General features: G+C 44.9%; 1 protein-coding gene across 3 annotated transcripts; it reads right to left on the reverse strand.

Moving 5' to 3' along the window:
* Positions 1–6,006: 6,006 nt before the first annotated feature.
* Positions 6,007–16,974, reverse strand: LOC115116795 (translation initiation factor eIF2B subunit beta). Of its 3 annotated transcripts, none has more exons than XM_029645273.2 (8): positions 16,709–16,968; positions 16,268–16,388; positions 15,627–15,778; positions 15,042–15,205; positions 8,078–8,173; positions 7,642–7,779; positions 7,396–7,462; positions 6,007–6,207 (listed from the first exon to the last, which is right to left on the reverse strand). In XM_029645273.2, exons 1-8 carry the CDS (start codon positions 16,878–16,880, stop codon positions 6,050–6,052), a joined length of 1,068 nt encoding a protein of 355 aa, XP_029501133.1. In that variant the 5' UTR covers positions 16,881–16,968; the 3' UTR covers positions 6,007–6,049. The 3 variants fall into 3 exon arrangements, with proteins under 3 accessions (XP_029501133.1, XP_029501135.1, XP_029501134.1); XM_029645275.2 differs by lacking the exon at positions 6,007–6,207 and adding an exon at positions 6,969–7,033 and having other exon boundaries at positions 16,709–16,974; XM_029645274.2 differs by lacking the exon at positions 6,007–6,207 and adding an exon at positions 7,066–7,135 and having other exon boundaries at positions 16,709–16,971.
* Between the last annotated feature and the right edge of the window lie 1,173 nt (positions 16,975–18,147).

An 18,147-nucleotide genomic window follows, 5' to 3' on the forward strand; every position in this document is an offset into this window, starting at 1 on the left:
AGGCACGGTGGCTTCAACACAATGGTGAGGGAGAGCCAAGATGGAGGCAAGGTGGCTTCAACACAATGGTGAGGGAGAGCCAAGATGGAGGCACGCTGGCTCCAACGCATCAAGTGTATTTATAAATCATATATAAATCAAAGCATACTTACCTGGAGTACACTGGCACACTCTGATAATAAAATGGTGCATCTGGAGCAAATATGGCTCTGGGCCAATGGAGGCTTGTCAGAGGAGGAAGGGGAGGACCATCTTCCTCAGTGAATTTCATAAAAATAAAATAGTGAAACATTCAAAACTGTTTTCCTTTTTTAGATAAAAAAACATTTTTTGTAATGAAGGTCCAGAGTCACTCAAATCTCTTGGGTAGCAAATCTAATTTGATTGGTCACATACACATATTTAGTAGATGTTATTGGTCACATACACATATTTAACAGATGTTATTGGTCACATATTTAACAGATGTTAGCATATTTAACAGAGATTGGTCACATATTTAACAGATGTTATTGGTCACATACACATATTTAACAGATGTTATTGGTCACATACACATATTTGGTGATTGGCATACAAGATTTGGAGGCACGGTCACATATTTAACAGATGTTATGGTCACATATTTAACAGATGTTATTGGTCACATATTTAACAGATGTTATTGGTCACAATTTAACAGATGATTGGTCACATACACATATTTAAAGATGTTATTGGTCACATACACATATTTAGCAGATGTTATTGGCATATTTAACAGATGTTAACACAATTTGGTGTCACATATTTAAGGAGAGCATACACATATTTAAAGATGTTAGGTCACATACACATATTTAACAGATGTTATTGGTCACATACACATATTTAAGTGTTATTTGGTAAATCATGTTATTGGTATAAATCAAATTGGTCACATACATATTTAACCTGTTATTGGTCACATATTTACAGATGTTATTGGTCACATACACATATTTAACAGATGATAATTTAAATGTTATTGGTGCATACACATATTTATCAGATGTTATTGGTCAATATTTATCAGATGTTATTGGTCACATATTTAGTAGATGTTATTGGTCACATATTTAACAGATGTTATTGGTCACATATTTAACAGACCATCATATTTAACAGATGTTATTGAATATTTAACAAAATAAAATAGATGTTATTGGTCAAACATATTTAACAGAAACTATTTAACAGATGTTATTGGTCACATATTTAGATAAAAATTGGTCACATTTTAACAGATGTTATTGGTCACATACACATATTTAACAGATGTTATTGGTCACATACACATATTTATCAGATGTTATTGGTCACATATTTAACAGATGTTATTGGTCACATACACATATTTAACAGATGTTATTGGTCACATACACATATTTAACAGATGTTATTGGTCACATATTTAACAGATGTTATTGGTCACATACACATATTTAACAGATGTTATTGGTCACATATTTATCAGATGTTATTGGTCACATATTTAACAGATGTTATTGGTCACATACACATATTTAGTAGATGTTATTGCGGGTGTCGTGAAATGCTTTGTGTTTCTAGCTACAACAGTGCAGTAATATCTAACAATACAGGTGTGGGTATGTGGATAGAATATTTAGTATATCTGTAGAATACGTAGGGTAGAAATGTATAAACTGTATTGTAGTCAAGGCCATCCTATTCAACTACTCCTATACATATACTAATGAAGTGGGTAAAACAGTATGTAAACATTATTAAATGTCTTGGGCCGACTTGTGTTGACTGTTCAACAGTCTGATGGCCTTGAGGTAGAAGCTGTTTTTCAGTCTCTCGGTCCCAGCTTTGATGCACCTGTAATGACCTCGCATTCTGGATGGTAACGTGGTGAACAGGCAGTGGCTGAGATACTTGATGATCTTCTTGGCCTTCCTGTGACACCGGATGCTGTAGGTGTCCTGCGTTGGGCTGACCGCACCACCCTCTGGAAAGCCCTGTGGTTGCGGGTGGTGCAGTTGCCGTACCAGGCGGTGATACATCCCAACAGGATACTTTCAATGGTGCATCTGTAGAAGTTTGTGAGGGTCTTAGGTGCCAAGCCGAATGTCTCCAGCCTCCTGAGGTTGAAGAGGCGCTCTTACGCCTTCTCCACCACACTTTCTGTGTGGGTGATCCATTTCAAATCAAATTTTATTTTATTGGTCACATACACATATTTAACAGATGTTATTGGTCACATACACATATTTATCAGATGTTATTGGTCACATATTTAGCAGATGTTATTGGTCACATACACATATTTAACAGATGTTATTGGTCACATACACATATTTAACAGATGTTATTGGTCACATATTTAACAGATGTTATTGGTCACATACACATATTTAACAGATGTTATTGGTCACATATTTAACAGATGTTATTGGTCACATACACATATTTATCAGATGTTATTGGTCACATATTTAACAGATGTTATTGGTCACATATTTAGCAGATGTTATTGGTCACATACACATATTTAACAGATGTTATTGGTCACATACACATATTTAACAGATGTTATTGGTCACATATTTAACAGATGTTATTGGTCACATATTTAACAGATGTTATTGGTCACATACACATATTTAACAGATGTTATTGGTCACATACACATATTTATCAGATGTTATTGGTCACATATTTAGCAGATGTTATTGGTCACATACACATATTTAACAGATGTTATTGGTCACATACACATATTTAACAGATGTTATTGGTCACATATTTAACAGATGTTATTGGTCACATACACATATTTATCAGATGTTATTTTATTTAACAGATGTTATTGGTCACATACACATATTTAACAGATGTTATTGGTCACATATTTAACAGATGTTATTGGTCACATATTTAACAGATGTTATTGGTCACATACACATATTTAACAGATGTTATTGGTCACATACACATATTTATCAGATGTTATTGGTCACATATTTAGCTGATGTTATTGCGGGTGTAGCAAAATGCTTTTAAAATGCTTTCAGATTGTCAGTGATGTGTACACCGAAGAACTTGGAACATGTTCACCTTCTCCACTGCGGCCCTGTCGATGTGGCTGGAGGCGTGCTCCCTCTGCTGTCTCCTGTCGTCCACGATTAGCTTTTTTGTTTTGTTGATGTTGAGGGAGAGGTAATTTTCCTGGCACCACTCCGCCAGGGCCCTCACCTCCTCCCTGTAGGCTGTCTCATCATTGTTGGTACATGTGTGGCCATGCAGTCATGGATGAACAGGGAGTATGCCATCAGTATTCATGCAACAACAACAAAAAAGCATCATGCAAAATATATTGCCACACTCCACTTACCAAGACTATTCCCAAATAAAGTTACTCGTTAAGGTAAGCTAGGACAACAACATAGAAACAGTGTCACAGTCATATTAAGTCAAGTAAATTGTAAGTAAATAAGTAAATTGTTCACCAATAAAGTAATTATCAGCGCTATTAGGAAAAGACAAATTGCGAGCGTTGTTTTTTTTATTTTAATTTTCATACCTTACTAAAGAGTCACCTACAATAACTGGGCAAGATTTCAGAAACGGATGTGCTACCATAGGACATAACATGTTTAAACCGGTGCCAGAGCCAGAGGCGCGCGGAATTTCAACACCGCTGCGATTCCACAAGAGGCCACTGTAGAAGCCGTGTGACGTCACGAATTTAACTTCAAATGCCTTTAAAATCCTCTGGTTTCTCGCCGGGCGCAGTGGCGTGCGCCTGTAATCCAAGTTGCTGGGAGGCTTAGGCTGGCGGATCGTTTGAGCTCAGGAGTTCTGAGCTCCAGTGGACTATGCCGATCGGGTGTCCGCACTAAGTTCGGTATCGATATGGTGCTCCTGGGGGAGCCCGGGACCACCAGGTCGTCTAAGGAGGGGTGCACCGGCCCAGGTCGGAAACGGAGCAGGCCAAAGCCCCCGTGCCGCTCAGTAGTGGGATCGCGCCTGTGAATAGACGCTGTGGTGCAGCCTGAGCAATATAGCGGGACACAGTCTTTTTGAGCAAAAAACATTTGTATTATTATTTTTTTAAACGTTGTTTTGCACTTGTAACATAAATATTCTCAAACTACATTTAGTGCGATATCCATTATTCGATTAATTTCCAAAGATAATGTTAATTTCTTTGCTTAAATTTTCGCCCTTTTCTCTGATTTTAGCCACGATGTTGTGAAAAACTGTTCGTAGATGGGAGTTCCTCGACTGCCTCCTGTTGGTGCTCCGGTGTAAATTACTGGTTTTCTGATCAGTTCCTCGCGAGCTCCAGTAATGGACGCTGTTGTGGAACATTAATATCACTGTAAAGCAATAGTAATGTGAAAAAATAAAATAAAGTTGTCTATAATTTCAATGGCGAAACTGCATAAATGTGGGAGGAATTCAGACGTGACGTCATTGTTTCAGCACATGGTTCAAATGTGCCAATAAAGTCAACACAATCGAATTGTTTAGTTTTTTTTTCTTTCTCTCAAATTGCCGCTGTCTTGGGAGCTAGAATTGGGGTGATCGTGTATACTGTGTTAATGATAATACAAAAAGAGAGTAATGGAGAGCACCGTTATAACACGGCAAAATTAACATTTGAGGCATTTGTGTTGTAAGTACCTGAGGGCTGCCATCGTCATGTCAAATCAAATTGTGTTTGTCACATGCCCCGAATACAACAGATAGTCCTTACCTTACAGTGATCTGCTCTCTAAACAACAATGCAGTTTTAAGAAAATACCTAAAAAAAAGTAAGATAAGAATAACAAATAATTAAAGAGCAGCAGTAAATTACAATAGTGGAGGCTATATACAGGGTATTACGGTACAGAGTCAATGTGGAGGCTATATACAGGGGGTACCGGTACAGAGTCAATGTGGAGGTTATATACAGGGGGTACCGGTACAGAGTCAATGTGGAGGCTATATACAGGGGGTACCGGTACAGTGTCAATGTGGAGGCTATATACAGGGGGTACCGGTACAGAGTCAATGTGGAGGCTATATACAGGGGGTACCGGTACAGAGTCAATGTGGAGGCTATATACAGGGGGTACCGGTAGAGTCAATGTGAAAATGTGCGGGGGCACCAGTGTCGAGGTCATTGAGGTAATTATGTACATGTAGCTAGAGTTATTAAAAGAGGCTATACATAGATAATAACAGAGTAGCCGCAGCGTGTGGGGAGGGCAATGCAAATAGTCTGGGTAGCCATTTGATGAGCTGTTCAGGGGTCTTATGGCTTGGGGGTAGAAGCTGTTTAGAAGCTTCTTGGACCTAGACTTGGCGCTATGACTAGGGTGGCTGGAGTCTGACCATTTTTAAGGCCTCTGACAGCCCGGTATAGAGGTCCTGGATGTCAGGAGGCTTAGCTAGCCCCGGTGATGGACTGGGCTGTACGCACAGGGAAATAGGTTTTGTCGTTCCCTCTTCACGACTGTCTTGGTGCGTTTGGACTATTCTAGTTTGTTGGTGATGTGGCCACCAAGGCAGTTGAAGCTCTCAACCTGTTCCACTACAGCCCCATTGATGAGAATGGGTGCGTGCTCGGTCCTCCTTTTCCTGTAGTCCACAATCATCTCCTTTTGTCTTGATCACATTGAAGGAGAGGTTGTTATTCTGGCACCACACGGGCAGGTCTCTGACCTCGTCCCTATAGGCTGTCTCATCGTTGCCGGTGAACGGGCCTACCTCTGTTGTGTCATCAGCAAACGTAATGATGGTGTTGGGAGTCGTGCCTGGCCACGCAGTCATGAGTGAACAGGAAGTACAGGAGGGGACTGAGCACGCACCCCTGAGGGGCCCCTGTGTTGAGGATCAGCGTGGCGGACGTGATAAGCATTAAAATTAGAACGCAGCCCGAAACAAATTCTTAAAAATTGCAGCAAATCAAGACTGAAAAAAAGGCTGAAAAAAAACATAAGTGGTTTCACAAATCATTGACAAACCAAACACACTAAACCTTTTTTTATTATTGAGTATCGTCTGCATATCATTACAGGTCGTGGTCCTCAGGGTGGTAGAGCTCACTCATCAGCCGGTAGATGTAAGAGGGAGCGTTGCCGCCGATGTTAGAGATGAACAGAGTGATGAGTTCAGGAGGAACGTAGTCGAACACGGGGCAGTGCACGTTGACCTTGGATAGAATCTCTCCTATAGAGAGAAACAGAGTAAAGTCACATGTTGAACACGGGGCAGTGCACGTTGACCTTGGATAGAATCTCTCCTATAGAGACAAACAGAGATCAGAATCTCTCCTACAGAGACAAACAGAGATCGGAATCTCTCCTATAGAGAAACAGAGTAAAGTCACATGTTGAACACGGGGCAGTGCACGTTGACCTTGGATAGAATCTCTCCTATAGAGACACAGAGTAAAGTCACATGTTGAACACGGGGCAGTGCACGTTGACCTTGGATAGAATCTCTCCTATAGACAAACAGAGTAAAGTCACATGTTGAACACGGGGCAGTGCACGTTGACCTTGGATAGAATCTCTCCTATAGAGACACAGAGTAAAGTCACATGTTGAACACGGGGCAGTGCACGTTGACCTTGGATAGAATCTCTCCTATAGAGAGAAACAGTAAAGTCACATGTTGAACACTGGGCAGTGCACGTTGACCTTGGATAGAATCTCTCCTATAGACAAACAGAGTAAAGTCACATGTTGAACACGGGGCAGTGCACGTTGACCTTGGATAGAATCTCTCCTATAGAGACAAACAGAGATCAGAATCTCTCCTACAGAGACCAGAATCTCTCCTATAGAGAAACAGAGTAAAGTCACATGTTGAACACGGGGCAGTGCACGTTGACCTTGGATAGAATCTCTCCTATAGAGACACAGAGTAAAGTCACATGTTGAACACGGGGCAGTGCACGTTGACCTTGGATAGAATCTCTCCTATAGAGACACAGAGTAAAGTCACATGTTGAACACGGGGCAGTGCACGTTGACCTTGGATAGAATCTCTCCTATAGAGACAAACAGAGATCAGAATCTCTGCTATAGAGAGAAACAGTAAAGTCACATGTTGAACACTGGGCAGTGCACGTTGACCTTGGATAGAATCTCTCCTATAGAGACAAACAGAGTAAAGTCACATGCTGAACACGGGGCAGTGCACGTTGACCTTGGATAGAATTTTTAAAAACATGTTTTGCTTTGTCATTATGGGGTGTTGTGTGTAGATTGAGGGGGGGGGGGGGAATACTTAAATACATGTTAGAATAAGGCTGTAATGTAACAAAATGTGGAAAAAGTCAAGGGGCCTGAAAAGTTTCCCATAATGCACTGTAGGTGAGAAAAAAAGGATGGGCAAAGAATGCAAGTTTACCTTCTGTGAAGGGAAGCACCTCGTGTGGGGAGACAAACTTATGGAATGTGTCCTCTTCATTGGGAAACTGAGAACACAAAACGAAAAAGCCAACCAGTCAAGTCACACAGTGATGAATATAACAGAAGACAACGTCACAGTCCGAGAGTGTTTGGCATCACCTATCAGTGAAGCAGGGCTCACTGACAACCACACTTCTATTCAGAAAGTCACTATTCTGTTCCTGACGACTGTTGTTGTGAGTACCTGAGGAGAGAGCTTGAACATAGGAGCGCAGACGATGAGCGGAGTCGAGTGGTGCCTGGCTGCTAGAGCTACAGTGTGGGTTCCGTTGACCGCCCGGAGCCCGCCATTGGCCAGAACCGTCTGTGTTCCGATGATGACCTGGTGAGAGGATAACCAATAGGAGGAACAGAACAGAATCAAAACTAGTTTAGTTGCATTGACAATAGACAAGCGTCCTCTAGTGAACAAAAGATTCTTACATTTTTTTTTTTTTTTTTTTTACGTCCTTATTGTTACGTAAATCAAGAGAGCTGTTCTGATGAAATAAGACCGGAAATAATTATTTTGAATTAAAATGCATCGATATTACTACTTAATGTTCCATCTGTGTAAAAGAAAAAAAAAAAAAAAAAATCACAAAATAAAGCAACATAAACAGTAAAAGTGTGAAATTCACCTTATTCACTCGGGACATCACTGCAAATATGGCGGCGTCGGCTATTACAGTGGTCTCGATGCTGGCTTTGGAGAGATTAGTAGCCATTTCATGACCCTTGGGAAAGAGGCAGGCAGAAGGGTTGTTACTACGGTGTGTTGCCGAAATGTAAATGTTCATTATTCAATAACTTCGAGACAGTCAATTCATGAAATAGATTAAACGTGTGTGTGGGGGTGTGACATTTAAACATTTTTAATTAAATTGGGATCGTTAAATGTTAAGAAAATATCACTAACAGAAATGTTTTAAATCACAGTGCAGTTATCACAAAATATTAAATAATGTGTGGTTGAAGGACGGGTGGAATAAATGGAAAACAATGCATTCAGAATCCATAAAATATATCATTCTATAGAGAGCAAGGCCTTAATGTAACAAACAAAGTCAAGGGGGTCGGTCTGAATATTTTCCCGAAAGCACTGTATGTAGAACCAGTGGGTGGGGGACAGCAGCTAGGTGAGCGCCGTCTGGTAGGTAACCAAGACTGTGGTAGATTGAACTGCACTGCCCCCTAGCAGTCATAAGCAGGACCAGATTTGAAGAGTGAACGTCATTTTATGATTTTTCCCCTCTTATCTTTTAACAGGAGAACCACGAAAGCAGCCATTTTGACTGGTTATTAATTGTATTGTTTTTTTATTACTCCGCCATTTTTAAAGTCATGCCTCCCTCTGTCCTTGACTTGTCCTAAACTAATCCATTTAACACACTGTCTAAATCCGTCTGTATAAAATACTGTCTAAATCCGTCTGTATAAAATACTGTCTAAATCCGTCTGTATAAAATACTGTCTAAATCCGTCTGTATAAAATACTGTCTAAATCCGTCTGTATAAAATACTGTCTAAATCCGTCTGTATAAAATACTGTCTAAATCCGTCTGTATAAAATACTGTCTAAATCCGTCTGTATAAAATACTGTCTAAATCCGTCTGTATAAAATACTGTCTAAATCCGTCTGTATAAAATACTGTCTAAATCAGTCTGTATAAAATACTGTCTAAATCAGTCTGTATAAAATACTGTCTAAATCAGTCTATATAAAATACTGTCTAAATCCGTCTGTATAAAATAGTCTAAATATAAAATACTGTCTAAATCAGTCTATATAAAATACTGTCTAAATCAGTCTGTATAAAATACTGTCTAAATCCGTCTGTATAAAATACTGTCTAAATCCGTCTGTATAAAATACTGTCTAAATCCGTCTGTATAAATACGCTGCCGTTGGAATCTTAATATCACAAACAGAACTGGAACCAGTTTCAGGAGGCCATGTCATTTTAATGGTTTTCCCCAGCTCCCCTCCTCCCGACAGCGGGGCCAGCTCTCCCCCTCCTCCTCCTCCCGACAGCGGGGCCAGCTCTCCCCCTCCCGACAGCGGGGCCAGCTCTCCTCCCCCTCCTCCCGACAGCGGGGCCAGCTCTCCCCCTCCTCCTCCTCCCGACAGCGGGGCCAGCTCTCCCCCTCCTCCCGACAGCGGGGCCAGCTCCCCTCCTCCTCCCGACAGCGGGGCCAGCTCCCCTCCTCCTCCCGACAGCGGGGCCAGCTCCCCTCCTCCTCCTCCTCCCGACAGCGGGGCCAGCTCCCCTCCTCCTCCCGACAGCGGGGCCAGCTCCCCTCCTCCTCCTCCTCCCGACAGCGGGGCCAGCTCCCCTCCTCCTCCTCCCGACAGCGGGGCCAGCTCCCCTCCTCCTCCCGACAGCGGGGCCAGCTCCCCCCTCCTCCTCCTCCTCCCAACAGCGGGGCCAGCTCCCCTCCTCCTCCTCCCAACAGCGGGGCCTGCTCCCCTCCTCCTCCTCCCAACAGCGGGGCCTGCTCCCCTCCTCCTCCTCCCAACAGCGGGGCCTGCTCCCCTCCTCCTCCTCCCAACAGCGGGGCCTGCTCCCCTCCTCCTCCTCCCGACAGCGGGGCCTGCTCCCCTCCTCCTCCTCCCAACAGCGGGGCCTGCTCCCCTCCTCCTCCTCCCAACAGCGGGGCCTGCTCCCCTCCTCCTCCTCCCAACAGCGGGGCCTGCTCCCCTCCTCCTCCTCCCGACAGCGGGGCCAGCTCCCCTCCTCCTCCTCCCGACAGCGGGGCCAGCTCCCCCTCCTCCTCCTCCTCCCGACAGCGGGGCCAGCTCCCCTCCTCCTCCTCCTCCCGACAGCGGGGCCAGCTCCCCTCCTCCTCCTCCTCCCGACAGCGGGGCCTGCTCCCCTCCTCCTCCTCCCGACAGCGGGGCCTGCTCCCCTCCTCCTCCTCCCGACAGCGGGGCCAGCTCCCCTCCTCCTCCTCCTCCCGACAGCGGGGCCTGCTCCCCTCCTCCTCCTCCCGACAGCGGGGCCTGCTCCCCTCCTCCTCCTCCCGACAGCGGGGCCAGCTCCCCTCCTCCTCCTCCCGACAGCGGGGCCTGCTCCCCTCCTCCCAACAGCGGGGCCTGCTCCCCTCCTCCCAATAGTTGAAGGTGCCGTGCCCAGTTGACAATCACCCCTATAATTACCTCAAAATATAATCTCAAAATGGTATGTACCCTCTATCAGTCCACCGAATCATAGAAGTCTTATCAGTCTACTCTGGCCTACTAGGGAGCACACAATGAGAGTGTGTGTAATTTACCACGGCAATAAGACCCAAGACGAACGGATGCACATGCTCCGTTAGTGTCGCTACAAGATCTGAATGAAAACGCCTCCGATGGAAGAAATGAATCAGATGATTATTCTGCTTCTGAGCCTCAGTCTGAACCTACACCGCCGAGGCCTATGTGCAAAAAAAGCCAGAACGGTATGCACCGAGCAGGTGCCCGCGCCACCACCCAATAAAAGCAGGTGACAAAGCTACGGGCCGATTATCAGCACAACATGGTCCTCACTGAGAGAGCAGGCCTTTACATCGCAAGCAAACAACATCACCAGCTTTGGTTGTTTATGTGACATGTTACAATACATCAGGGACTGTGGCTGAGACGCACAGGGAACAAAGAGACCCTGCCTGTGAGCATTTATTTAAATCCTGTACGGCTCAGTACATCACTGGGACCACGCTTCCTGTCTATCCAGGAGCTCTATTGCAGGCCGTGTCAGAGGAAGGCCCTAAAAATGGTCAAAAAGACTCCAGCCACTCTAATCATAGACTGTTCTCTCTGCTACCGCACGGCAAGCGGTACCAGAGCGCCAAGTCTAGGTCCAAAAGGCTTCTCAACAGCTTCTACCCCCAAGCCATAAGACTCCTGAACATCTAGTCAAATGGCTACCCAGACTATTTGCATTGTCATCGTACCCCCCAACACCGCTGCTACTCTCTGTTGTTATCATCTATACATAGTCACTTTAATAACCCTACATGTACATATTACCTCAACTAACCGGTGCCCCCGCACATTAACTCTATACCTGTTCCCCCTGTATATAGCCTCCACATTGACTCTGTACCGGTACCCCCTGTATATAGCCTCCACATTGACTCTGTACCATAACACCCTGTATATAGCCTCCACATTGACTCTGTACCAGTACTCCCTGTATATAGCCTCCACATTGACTCTGTACCGGTACCCCCTGTATATAGCCTCCACATTGACTCCGTACCGGTACACCCTGTATATAGCCTCCACATTGACTCTGTACCATAACACCCTGTATATAGCCTCCACATTGACTCCGTACCGGAACCCCCTGTATATAGCCTCCACATTGACTCTGTACCATAACACCCTGTATATAGCCTCCACATTGACTCTGTACCGGTATACCCTGTATATAGCCTCCACATTGACTCTGTACCGGAACCCCCTGTATATAGCCTCCACATTGACTCTGTACCATAACACCCTGTATATAGCCTCCACATTGACTCTGTACCGGTACCCCCTGTATATAGCCTCCACATTAACTCTGTACCGATACCCCCTGTATATAGCCTCCACATTAACTCTGTACCGGTACCCCCTGTATATAGCCTCCACATTGACTCTGTACCATAACACCCTGTATATAGCCTCCACATTGACTCTGTACCCTGAATATATCCACATTGACTCCGGTACCCCCTGTATATAGCCTCCACATTAACTCTGTACCGGTACCCCCTGTATATAGCCTCCACATTGACTCTGTACCGTAACACCCTGTATATAGCCTCCACATTGACTCTGTACCGTAACACCCTGTATATAGCCTCCACATTGATTCTGTACCGGTACCCCCTGTATATAGCCTCCACATTGACTCTGTACCGTAATACCCTGTATATAGTCTCCACATTGACTCTGTACCGTAACCCCTGTATATAGCCTCCACATTGATTCTGTACCAGTACCCCCTGTATATAGCCTCCACATTGACTCTGTACAGGTAACCCCCTGTATATAGCCTCCACATTGACTCTGTACCAGTACCCCCTGTATATAGCCTCCACATTGACTCTGTACCAGACCCCCTGTATATAACCTCCACATTGACTCTGTACCAGTACCCCCTGTATATAGCCTCCACATTGACTCTGTACAGGTACCCCCCCCTGTATATAGCCTCCACATTGACTCTGTACCAGACCCCCCTGTATATAACCTCCACATTGACTCTGTACCAGACCCCCCTGTATATAACCTCCACATTGACTCTGTACCAGTACCCCCCTGTATATAGTCTCACTATTGTTGTTTTACTGCAGCTCTTTAATTACCTGTGACTTATTTATTATTCTTATGCCCCAAAAAATGTAAACTGCATTGTTGATTAGGGGCTTGTAAGTAAGCATTTCACTGTACCTGGGGTGTTCGGCGCATCTGACTAATAAAATTAGATTTGATTTGTATGTGGAGCACTCTGTGGAGAAAGCGTGTATATGGACAGCTTCTGGTCAGACATGTACTGTATGGGATACCTTACAGGATCGCTCTAGAGAGATCATACGTTACGGGATCGCTCTAGAGATCATACGTTACGGGATCGCTCTAGAGATCATACGTTACGGGATCGCTCTAGAGATCATAGAGATCATACGTTACAGGATCGGGATCGCTCTAGAGAGATCATACGTTGCGGGATCGCTCTAGAGATCATACGTTACGGGATCGCTCTAGAGATCATACGTTACGGGATCGGGATCGCTCTAGAGAGATCATACGGGATCGCTCTAGAGAGGATCGCTCTAGAGATCATACGTTACGGGATCGCTCGGATCGGCTCTAGATCATACGTTACGGGATCGCTCTAGAGATCATACGTTACGGGATCGCTCTAGAGATCATACGTTACGGGATCGCTCTAGAGATCATACGTTACGGGATCGCTCTAGAGATCATACGTTACGGGATCGCTCTAGAGATCATACGTTACGGGATCGCTCTAGAGAGATCATACGTTACGGGATCGCTCTAGAGATCATACGTTACGGGATCGCTCTAGAGATCATACGTTACGGGATCGCTCTAGAGATCATACGTTACGGGATCGCTCTAGAGATCGCTCTAGAGATCATACGTTACGGGATCGGGATCGCTCTAGAGATCATACGTTACGGACGTTACGGGATCGCTCTAGAGATCATACGTTACGGGATCGCTCTAGAGATCATACGTACGGGATCGCTCGGGATCGCTCTAGAGAGATCATACGTTACGGGATCGCTCTAGAGATCATACGTTACGGGATCGCTCTAGAGATCATACGTTACGGGATCGCTCTAGAGATCATACGTTACCTCCGTTTTGATGGCAAAGAAATTAGAATGAGATGTCTGGAACTGACAAATTCAAAATGGTGTCCGACGTTTGGACCAAGTATAGACAATAACTGACTACTGTCATATCAACACTTACGTCTATATTCATTATAGTGCCATTATCTATTTTGTGCTGATGAACATTTAAACATAAATGAAATGACTGCTCGTTAGCTTGAAGAGGGGTTCCTCGAGGCACATCGTTCGTAGTGCTGAACATTTAAACATAAATGACTGCTCGTTAGCTTGAAGAGGGGTTCCTCGAGGCACATCGTTCGTAGTGCTGAACATTTAAACAATTTTTTTTTTTTAAATGTCAGTTTAAACTTTAAAAGAACATTTTACATTTGTCACCTGATCCCCAGCTCCCGTGTCTGTTCCTTCTGGGAATATACAGGCGTGGGATAGAGGAGGGGGAGGGAGGGAGGGAGGGAGGGAGGGATGGGAGGGAGGGAGGGAGGGATGAAAGTTCAAAAGGTGGACGTTTGGAGGACTGGGAGGGATAGAGGAAAGATGGAGGGGTGAAACATAAAGTTGGAGAGGGAGGAGGGAGGGAGGGTCAGTGAAATTTGAATAGTTGGAATGGAGGGAGGGAGGGTGGGATAGAGGAGGGAGGGGGGAGGGAGGGATGGGAGGGAGGGAGGGAGGGAGAGGGAGGGAGGGAGGGGTGAAAGAATAGTTGGATGGAGGGAGGGAGGGGGGGAAAGAATAGTTGGGGAGGGGGAGGGAGGGGTGAAAGAATAGTTGGATGGAGGGAGGGAGGGAGGGAGGGATGGAGGGGGTGAAAGAATAGTTGGAGGGAGGGAGGGAGGGAGGGAGGGAGGAGGGAATGAGTGAAAGAATAGTTGGGGAGGGGGTGAAAGAATAGTTGGAGGGAGGGAGGAGGGAGGAGGGAGGGAGGGAGGGAGAGGGAGGGAGAGAGGAGGGGGGTGAAAGAATAGTTGGATGGAGGGAGGGAGGGGGGAGGAGGGAGGAGGGGGAGGGAGGAGGGGTGAAAGAATAGAGGGAGGGAGGGAGGGAGGGAGGGAGGGGGAGGGAGGGAATGAGAATAGTTGGATGGAGTTGGAGGGAGGGAGGTTGATGGGAGTGAATGAGGGGTGAAAGTATAGTTGGATGGAGGGAGGGTTGATGGGAGAGAATGAGGGGTGAAAGTATAGTTGGATGGATGGAGGGAGGGAGGGTTGATGGGAGTGAATGAGGGGTGAAAGTATGGCGTATACCTGGCAGAAGGGGGCACACTCGGCCACGATGACGTGGAACTTGCGTTTCCTCGCTGCGTCTTTGAGGAAGGCCTCGACGGTGCGTGAGCGGCCGACAGTCATGATCACCTCGTTGGAGTGGATGTGCTCCAGGGCCTGCATGGCGATGTTGTCTGTGGTGCCCTCTGGGAGAAAGAAGAAGACCGTTAGCTCAGTGCTGCTTGACCATGATTATACCCACGGGGAGGTGTAGTGTAAAATCAACAGAGACGATTGGTTTAAACTAAAGGAGACGTTCGTTTGAATCATTTGGATTTCAGCCACAACCAAGTATAGAACTATGGCCTTAATAGGTCTAGGAAGGAGGGGGAGAAGAGAGAGATTGATGGTGGAGTATGTGTGCTCTCTAAGACAGTGTTTCCCAATTCTGGGTCCTCCAGTACCCCCAACAGCCCGGACAAACATACTCGATTCAACTCATTGAGGGCATGATGATTAGTTAACAAGTTGAATAGGGTGTGCTTGTCCAGGGCTACATAAAAATGTTTTAAAAATACTTTGGAGGGCCAGAGTTGGCAAACACTGTTCTTAGTGAACGTGTCTTACCCAGCTCTGTGAGGAGTTCATTGATGGCCTCTATGACATTAGCTTTGAGATGAACAAAGTGTTGTCTGAAGTTCTCCTCACTCAGCCCCCCTGAAGTTAGCAACTTGTGAAGGGATTCCTGCTGGTCTGTCTCCTCGCTGCTACCACGAGACCTAGGGGATACACACACACACACACACACACACACACACACGGAGAGAGAAAAAAAAACTTCACATTTCCAACTATTGCATCATTTGGCATCTTGCCATGGCAACTATTGTTGTCGAGTTCCACAGGACACGAGCAACGTTAGCAGCAGACGCTCAAAAAACTTCAATCATTTGTGGTTTTTGCTTGTAGCTGCATGTCAGCATATTCATAAACCTACCTGGCATATTCCTCCCCCCTGATGATAAACTCACCTGGCATACTCCTCCTCCCTGATGATAAACCCACCTGGCATACTCCTCCTCCCTGATGATAAACCCTCCTGGCATTCATACTCCTCTGATGATAAACCCACCTGGCATACTCCTCCTCCCTGATGATAAACCCACCTGGCATACTCCTCCTCCCTGATGATAAACCCACCTGGCATACTCCTCCTCCCTGATGATAAACCCACCTGGCATACTCCTCCTCCCTGATGATAAACCCACCTGGCATATTCCTCCCTGATGATCTTGAGGACGCGCAGTACCATGTTGCCCACGGTGGTCTCAGACGGCTGGGCGGCTGTCATTCTCCTCCCTTCCTTGCGAATAATTTCCATCAGGTCGCCTATCAACAAATACAAGAGGATATATTTTATCATACATCATTCCTAGTAGTGAATTGTGTTTTTAGACATGGCTAACTCACGAACCCATTGGACCTGTTTCAACAATTACAGACGAAATGACAGTCTATCGTAGCAGTTCACATTTTGACATAGAAAACTACAATAGACGTGAAATCGATTTGATTAAAAAAACAACCCGTGGCAGATATACTATCTAACGTTAGCTAGGAGGTCAATTAACTAGCTAACTACCCGAAAGTTAAGCTATCGAATAAACTCAAAATTCTCCTATTAACTATAAGACTTTAGATAACGTTACCTGCGCTGCTCCATCGTGCCTGGGCTGTTACTTTCCGGAGCAAAGCTGTCGTTTCTCTGGCGGTTTCTCCCGACCCTCGGATCGGTCCTGTCCCACAACCTCCCCGCTTTAAATCGGCCAGAAAAGCCTCAATTCGCTCTGTTAAATCTGCTTCTTTGTCAGCCCCGGGCATACTGTTATCTGAATTCACCAGCTGACCTTAACTCGATGCTTTATCAAAATAAGTTGATGTTGTCGACATAGAAAATGATAGAGATCTCTAGTAGCCAAAAGGCAATTTTAGCATTAACTTTTAGCACGGGCAGCGCCATTTAGGGCTTCCGCCATGCTTCCGATATTTTAAAGTAGTTCATTGAGTGAGGCTTCCTATGTGTTGTAGCCTCAATGACGCAGCCCATGCTCTCACAGGTGCCGTAGTGGAACAAATATAAAGAGGAGTACTCTAGCTATCTCTATGGTTGTAAATCATTTGCATAGGGAAGTCACGTGAACCGGAACCAGATTGCGCGTGAAAGGAGTATGCTTCCGGTACATTATTCTAGTCCAATGCTGATTGGACCAAATTATTAGAAGGACATCTTGTAATATTTTCAGATTTCATAAAAATAGATTTCACCAGTTTTCGCATAAAATAGACATTTAACCAATACCATTTACTTTCTATAAGAGTATCTATGTCATGAGCCTTTGCTAGGTAAAGCCCTGCCTTATCTCAGCTCACTGGTCACCATAGCAGCACCCACTCATAGCACGTGCTCCAGCAGGTATATTTCACTGGTCACCCCCAAAGCCCATTCCTCCTTCAGCAGCCTTTCCTTCCAGTTCTCTGCTGCCAATGACTGGAACAAACTTCAAAAATCACAGAAGCTGAAGACTCATATCTCCCTCACTAACTTTAAGCACCAGCTGTGAGAGCATCTCACAGATCACTGCACCTGTACATAGCCCATATGTAAATAGCCCATCCAACTACCTCATCCCCACACTGTTATTTATTTTGCTCCTTTTCACCCCAGTATCTCTACTTGTACACTCATCTTCTGCACATCTATCATTCCAGTGTTTAATTGCTATATTGTAATTATTTCACCACTATGGCCTATTTATTGCCTTACCTCCCTTATCTTACCTAATTTGCACACACTGTATATAGACTTTTTCTATTGTATTATTTACTGTATGTTTGTTTATTCCATGTGTAACTCTGTGTTGTTTGTTTCGCACTGCTTTGCTTTATCTTGACCAGGTCGCAGTTGTAAATGAGAACTTGTTCTCAACTAGCCTACCTGGTTAAAAGAAAGGTGTTCTCAACTAGCCTACCTGGTTAAATAAAGGTGTTCTCAACTAGCCTACCTGGTTAAATAAAGGTGTTCTCAACTAGCCTACCTGGTTAAAAGAAAGGTGTTCTCAACTAGCCTACCTGGTTAAATAAAGGTGTT

The sequence above is a fragment of the Oncorhynchus nerka genome, linkage group LG24 (genome assembly GCF_034236695.1).
Source record: "Oncorhynchus nerka isolate Pitt River linkage group LG24, Oner_Uvic_2.0, whole genome shotgun sequence".
Taxonomy (NCBI): Eukaryota; Metazoa; Chordata; class Actinopteri; order Salmoniformes; family Salmonidae; genus Oncorhynchus; species Oncorhynchus nerka.